Below are 7,500 nucleotides of genomic sequence, written 5' to 3' on the forward strand. Positions count from 1 at the left end.
GAGCTCTGCAGCATCCAAACACGAGCACGAGCACGAGCACGAGCTGTCATTACCGAACCGAACCGAGGCTGAACACACACACGCACTCGCACGCACGCGCGCGCACGGGCACGGGCAGATCCTCGTTCATCGGAACCGGGCGACATGAGCTGCTTCTGGATACACTCGATCTTCATCCCGGGGTTCTTCCTACTCTTCGGGTTTGAAGGTAAGATCGGATTCGCTTTTGTCATGATGTGTTATTATTTCTGCAGCACAGATGAGCTCGCGCGCGCGAGGTGTGTGTGTGTGTGTGTGTGTGTGTGCGTGTGCGTGCGTGTGTGTGTGTTCATAGCGTAAACAGAGGATGTGTCATTCATAACTTCGGTCTGGTGATGTTCCGGGACAGATTCGGATCGATGGTTCTTCTCGGCTTTCTCCTGTCTCTGTGCTGGAGTTTGTTCCGCGAGGGCTTGAGATATGAATTAGCGGATGATGATGTGGATAGATATGAATATTGATATCGCAGTGGCTCCATCAGAAGCAGTGTCGAGATGAAGAGCGAACAGGGTTTATTGTTGATGTTTGTTGGAGATCTCCAGGAGATCTGATGCAGAAATACACCTGCACGTGACCTTTGAACCTCCACCACACTGAAGCTTTCAAACAGGTCGTGCTGACCGCTCTCATTGGTCAGCAGGAGTGATGATGACGAGATGAGGCCACCGAACTCTCATAATGTCTTATTATTATTATTATTATTATTATTAAAAACCCAACAAACAAGCAGAACCCAGCAGGGCTAGTGCGTGCATGACGTGCCTGAGCAATAACTCTGTTTTTTCGTTCTAATGTTATTGATGATGTTGCTTATGTCCATTAGTGCTATTGATTTGCTCTCAGGATAAAGCGGCGCTCATTAGGATGCACAGAAACTCTGGAACCCAAAGACACTCAATTATCTCTCATTTAAACCAGAGCACGGGTACAGCGCCATTACACCAGTCCTGTCTGCCGTCCATGAAGTTACCGTTACCGTTTGTGTGTGTGTGTGTGTTTGTGTGTGTTGTATGATATTTGTGTGTGTTTATGAGTGAGTGTGTGTGTCGTACGAGTGTGTCGTACGAGTGTGTTGTACGAGTGTGTCGTATGTGTGAGTGTGTGTGTTGTACGAGTGTGTTGTAGGAGTGAGTGTGTGTGTTGTACGAGTGTGTTGTATGAGTGAGTGTGTGTGTCGTACGAGTGTGTTGTGCGAGTGTGTTGTATGAGTGAGTGTGTGTGTTGTACAAGTGTTTGAGTGTTGTACGATTGTGTCGTACGAGTGTGTCGTACGAGTGTGTTGTACGAGTGAGTGTGTGTGTTGTACAAGTGTTTATGAGTGTGTCGTACGAGTGTGTCGTACGAGTGTGTCGTACGAGTGTGTTGTATGAGTGAGTGTGTGTGTTGTACAAGTGTTTATGAGTGTGTCGTACGAGTGTGTCGTACGAGTGTGTTGTACGAGTGAGTGTGTGTGTTGTACGAGTGTGTTTATGAGTGTTGTACGAGTGTGTCGTACGAGTGTGTTGTACGAGTGTGTTTATGAGTGTTGTACGAGTGTGTTTATGAGTGTTGTATGAGTGTGTTGTATGAGTGAGTGTGTGTGTTGTACGAGTGTGTTTATGAGTGTGTTGTATGAGTGTGTCGTACGAGTGTGTTGTACAAGTGTGTTTTTGAGTGTTGTATGTGTGTGTTGTACGAGTGTGTCGTACGATTGTGTCGTACGAGTGTGTCGTACGAGTGTGTTGTACGAGTGAGTGTGTGTGTCGTACGAGTGTGTTGTATGAGTGAGTGTGTGTGTTGTACAAGTGTTTATGAGTGTGTCGTACGAGTGTGTCGTACGAGTGTGTTGTACGAGTGAGTGTGTGTGTTGTACGAGTGTGTTTATGAGTGTTGTACGAGTGTGTTTATGAGTGTTGTATGAGTGTGTTGTACGAGTGTGTTGTATGAGTGAGTGTGTGTGTTGTACGAGTGTGTTTATGAGTGTGTTGTATGAGTGTGTCGTACGAGTGTGTTGTACGAGTGTGTTTTTGAGTGTTGTATGTGTGTGTTGTACGAGTGTGTCGTACGAGTGTGTTGTACGAGTGTGTCGTACGAGTGAGTGTCTGTGTTGTACGAGTGTGTTTATGAGTGTTGTATGAGTGAGTGTGTGTGTTGTACGAGTGTGTTTATGAGTGTTGTACGAGTGTGTTTTTGAGTGTTGTATGAGTGTGTCGTACGAGTGTGTCGTACGAGTGAGTGTGTGTGTTGTACGAGTGTGTTTATGAGTGTTGTATGAGTGTGTTGTACGAGTGTGTCGTACGAGTGTGTCGTACGAGTGAGTGTGTGTGTTGTACGAGTGTGTTTATGAGTGTTGTATGAGTGAGTGTGTGTGTTGTACGAGTGTGTTTATGAGTGTTGTACGAGTGTGTTTTTGAGTGTTGTACGAGTGTGTCGTACGAGTGTGTTGTACGAGTGTGTTGTACGAGTGTGTCGTACGAGTGTGTCGTACGAGTGAGTGTGTGTGTTGTACGAGTGTGTTTATGAGTGTTGTACGAGTGTGTTTTTGAGTGTTGTATGTGTGTGTTGTACGAGTGTGTGTGTTGTACGAGTGTGTTTATGAGTATTGTACGAGTGTGTTTTTGAGTGTTGTATGTGTGTGTTGTACGAGTGTGTGTGTTGTACGAGTGTGTTTATGAGTGTTGTATGAGTGAGTGTGTGTGTTGTACAAGTGTGTTTATGAGTGTTGTACGAGTGTGTTTTTGAGTGTTGTATGTGTGTGTTGTACGAGTGTGTCGTACGAGTGTGTTGTACGAGTGTGTCGTACGAGTGAGTGTGTGTGTTGTACGAGTGTGTTTATGAGTGTTGTATGAGTGAGTGTGTGTGTTGTACGAGTGTGTTTATGAGTGTTGTACGAGTGTGTTTATGAGTGTTGTATGAGTGTGTTGTACGAGTGAGTGTGTGTGTTGTACGAGTGTGTTTATGAGTGTTGTACGAGTGTGTTGTATGAGTGTGTTGTATGAGTGTGTTGTATGAGTGTGTTGTATGAGTGTGTTGTATGAGTGTGTCGTACGAGTGTGTTGTACGAGTGTGTTTTTGAGTGTTGTATGTGTGTGTTGTATGTGTGTGTTGTACGAGTGTGTCGTACGAGTGTGTTGTACGAGTGTGTCGTACGAGTGAGTGTGTGTGTTGTACGAGTGTGTTTATGAGTGTTGTATGAGTGAGTGTGTGTGTTGTACGAGTGTGTTTATGAGTGTTGTACGAGTGTGTTTTTGAGTGTTGTACGAGTGTGTCGTACGAGTGAGTGTGTGTGTTGTACGAGTGTGTTTATGAGTGTTGTATGAGTGAGTGTGTGTTGTACGAGTGTGTTTATGAGTGTTGTACGAGTGTGTTTTTGAGTGTTGTATGAGTGAGTGTGTGTGTTGTACGAGTGTGTTTATGAGTGTTGTACGAGTGTGTTGTACGAGTGTGTTTATGAGTGTTGTAGGAGTGTGTTTTTGAGTGTTGTATGAGTGTGTCGTACGAGTGTGTCGTACGAGTGTGTTGTACGAGTGTGTTGTACGAGTGTGTCGTACGAGTGAGTGTGTGTGTTGTACGAGTGTGTTTATGAGTGTTGTATGAGTGAGTGTGTGTGTTGTACGAGTGTGTTTATGAGTGTTGTACGAGTGTGTTTTTGAGTGTTGTATGTGTGTGTTGTACGAGTGTGTCGTACGAGTGTGTTGTACGAGTGTGTCGTACGAGTGAGTGTGTGTGTTGTACGAGTGTGTTTATGAGTGTTGTATGAGTGAGTGTGTGTGTTGTACGAGTGTGTTTATGAGTGTTGTATGAGTGAGTGTGTGTGTTGTACGAGTGTGTTTATGAGTGTTGTACGAGTGTGTTTTTGAGTGTCGTACGAGTGTGTCGTACGAGTGTGTCGTATGAGTGTGTCGTACGAGTGTGTCGTACGAGTGTGTTGTACGAGTGTGTCGTACGAGTGAGTGTGTGTGTTGTACGAGTGTGTTTATGAGTGTTGTACGAGTGTGTTTTTGAGTGTTGTATGTGTGTGTCGTACGAGTGTGTTGTACGAGTGTGTCGTACGAGTGAGTGTGTGTGTTGTACGAGTGTGTTTATGAGTGTTGTACGAGTGTGTTTATGAGTGTTGTATGAGTGAGTGTGTGTGTTGTACGAGTGTGTTTATGAGTGTTGTACGAGTGTGTTTTTGAGTGTTGTATGAGTGTGTCGTACGAGTGTGTTGTACGAGTGTGTTTATGAGTGTTGTATGAGTGTGTTGTATGAGTGTGTTTATGTGTGTTGTATGAGTGTGTTGTATGAGTGTGTCGTACGAGTGTGTTGTACGAGTGTGTTTATGAGTGTTGTATGAGTGTGTCGTACGAGTGTGTTTATGAGTGTTGTATGAGTGTGTTGTATGAGTGTGTCGTACCAGTGTGTTGTACGAGTGTGTTTTTGAGTGTTGTATGTGTGTGTTGTATGAGTGTGTTGTACGAGTGTGTTGTACGAGTGTGTTGTACGAGTGTGTTGTACGAGTGTGTTGTACGAGTGTGTTGTACGAGTGTGTTGTACGAGTGTGTTGTACGAGTGTGTTGTACGAGTGTGTTGTATGAGTGTGCGAGTGTGTTGTACGAGTGTGTTGTACGAGTGTGTCGTACGAGTGAGTGTGTGTGTTGTACGAGTGTGTTGTATGAGTGTTGTATGAGTGTGTTGTACGAGTGTGTTTTTGAGTGTTGTATGAGTGTGTTGTACGAGTGTGTTTTTGAGTGTTGTATGTGTGTGTTGTACGAGTGTGTTGTACGAGTGTGTTTTTGAGTGTTGTATGTGTGTGTTGTACGAGTGTGTTGTACGAGTGTGTTGTAGGAGTGTGTTGTAGGAGTGTGTTGTACGAGTGTGTTGTATGAGTGTGCGAGTGTGTTGTACGAGTGTGTTGTACGAGTGTGTCGTACGAGTGAGTGTGTGTGTTGTACGAGTGTGTTGTATGAGTGTTGTATGAGTGTGTTGTACGAGTGTGTTTTTGAGTGTTGTATGTGTGTGTTGTACGAGTGTGTTTTTGAGTGTTGTATGAGTGTGTTGTACGAGTGTGTTTTTGAGTGTTGTATGTGTGTGTTGTACGAGTGTGTCGTACGAGTGTGTTGTACACAAAATGATCTGTACGATTGGCTTGTAGAGTAGATCATGGACGTCTTCACGGTCAGCCCTGATTCGGCGTTCGCTCGCGGACGGATCTGGCCGTTAGCATGAGTTTCAGAGCGTCAGAGATTAGCTATTCCGCTCAGCTATCCTGCCGGAGCCGGAGAGAACAGGGAAGGAAATGGATTCTGCTCTGGGAGCGACTGGTTCCATTTGTCTGTCCGTTTATTGACGGTCTGCTCATCTCCTGCACATGTGCTTCAGGAACCCGAGGTTAGAAACACACGCAGAGCTGAGCGCTAGTTGTGTGCGCTAGGAAGCGCTGCTGTGGTCGCGGTCTTCATGAATATCTGCACTGAGGTCATCTGAGGACGAGATGTGAGCCGCTAGAGCATCAGCAGACTTCAGACTGATGGATTCTTCTCCATGTTCCTGAACCGAGAACTAGCCTAGCCTCTTCTTCTACTAGCACTCTGAATGTGCAGCTCGAGTGTCAGTGTTCTTTAGATAGAAACTGTACGTTGATTGTGTGTCTGTGTGTAGTGTGTGTAAGTACGAGCGTTCACACACTGAATGTTGAATCTGGTGCACGTCCTAAAGTGTGTTCACTCGCTTACAGCGGAAAATAGAGGAAAACTGAGATTACATTAAACACGGTTTTAGATTAAATATATTATTGATATTTTTAGTTTAGTTGCCAGAAGGAGAGATACTTGATCTTTAGTAACACAAAACAGTACACTCTGTAAGTGTGTGTTCACTGGTTTTGCGCGCACAATTATTACAACTTTTTTATTATTCATTTAAAATGTGAGTATTCCCACTCCCAGTTTCCCTTTCATGCAGGGCGTTCACATTTGTGGACCGTTAAAGTAACACCATGTAGCCTTTGCTCTCGGGGTCCCCCTACAGTTGGGACACAGTATTGTCTTCTACTACTGTGGGAATATCTGTCATTAGGCTAGTTATCCTAAAAGATGGTGGGGGAAGTGAGGTGTGCCGTAAAGCAGTCTGGTTTAGTAGTTCTGTTTGTGCTCGGGTTATTACCCGAACCCCGGAGCCCCGTAGTGCCAGTAAACGCGACACGGACCCCGTCAGGCTGTGGCAGACGTGTCGTAAGTCGATGAACCATCACAAGCGTCTCGGAAATATATTATGAAGGTTGTAAAACTACATTGTGTTGCTTTAATTTAACTCCATATAGGGTTCATTTAATATGAGTAAATGTAATTGTGTCCAGACCACTTGAGGGCAGTGTCCGTAGATTGACAGTATTGTAACAGTGGCTTCTGTCATGCATTCCGAATATTCAATGCTTGATGACTTTAATCCAAGATGGCTGACAGCGATAGCCGAGTGCTAATGACTGTGAATAATCTGTGAAAAACGTTTCAGATTTAAGAAAAATGTGTTATTTATATATAAAACATGTGTATTTATATATAATATAATATAAATATACAGTATATACATGCAAATTTTCTTAAATATACATGCATGATCGGTGGCCCAGTAGTTCACAACACAGCGGAAAACCCCCTGGCCACTAGAGGGCTCTCGGAGCGCGGTAAAGTCAGCAGTTCTAATGTATCAATACCACGATTAGTTTTAACAGTGTAACCATATCGACATAAAATATTACTTCAAAATAACCTGCATGAATTATAGCGGCGTAGCGTATTCGTACTCGAGAATGCTTGGACGCGCTAGAGCGCAAATGATTATAATCAGAACCGTTTGGTGAACTGCAGAATTACTAGAGTTATTGGCACAGTTCCTCATGTCGTACGTCAGTCTGGTTATGAGAACTACGAGCTTTGAAACATGATAAAAGAACAAAATAAACTTTTACAGAAATGTACTAAAAAATAATAGTTTACTGTAAATACATGAAGGGTGTTGGGGAAAAGTCAGTCTACTATCAAATACAATCAAGCATTTTGAACATGTCTGTTTTTGAATGTCAAAAGTAATTTTAATTAATACAAATGATAAGTTTGATCAACTTTAATCAACAAGATCTATTGAACAATGGCAAGGAATCTTTATCTCGCTCAGAGAGCCTTCTAGTGGCCGGGAGCATTTCCGCTGTGTTGTGAACTTATGTTTGCTTTTTAAATGTCGTTGTGTTGTGCACTACTGGGCCACCGTATGCGTGTGTGTGTGTGTGTGTATAATTACACACAGCACACACACATATGTAAACACAAACTTTTATTTTGGATGCGATTAATCGTTTCTCAGCACTAGTGTCGTGTGAACAGGATATTAGAGTGTTCAGTGTGTGTGTGTGTGTGTGTGTGTGTGTGTGTGTGTGAGCCTGATCCTCCACCTCTGTCTTGTTGAGCTTCTCGAGGGATCGTGACCCGGGACTGCAGACACGAA

General features: G+C 43.8%; 1 protein-coding gene across 1 annotated transcript in view; it reads left to right on the forward strand.

The window, feature by feature from the left end:
• Positions 1-7,500, forward strand: part of lsamp (limbic system associated membrane protein) — a 217,401-nt gene that overhangs the window by 136 nt on the left and 209,765 nt on the right. Inside the window, exon 1 of the mRNA XM_079609853.1 lies at positions 1-208. This exon is cut by the window's left edge and continues 136 nt beyond it. Coding sequence (XP_079465979.1) covers positions 145-208 — 64 coding nt within the window. The 5' untranslated portion in view covers positions 1-144. The remainder of the gene's footprint in view (positions 209-7,500) is intronic.

Source organism: Phoxinus phoxinus (assembly GCF_949152265.1).
Source record: "Phoxinus phoxinus genome assembly, chromosome: 4".
Taxonomy (NCBI): domain Eukaryota; kingdom Metazoa; phylum Chordata; class Actinopteri; order Cypriniformes; family Leuciscidae; genus Phoxinus; species Phoxinus phoxinus.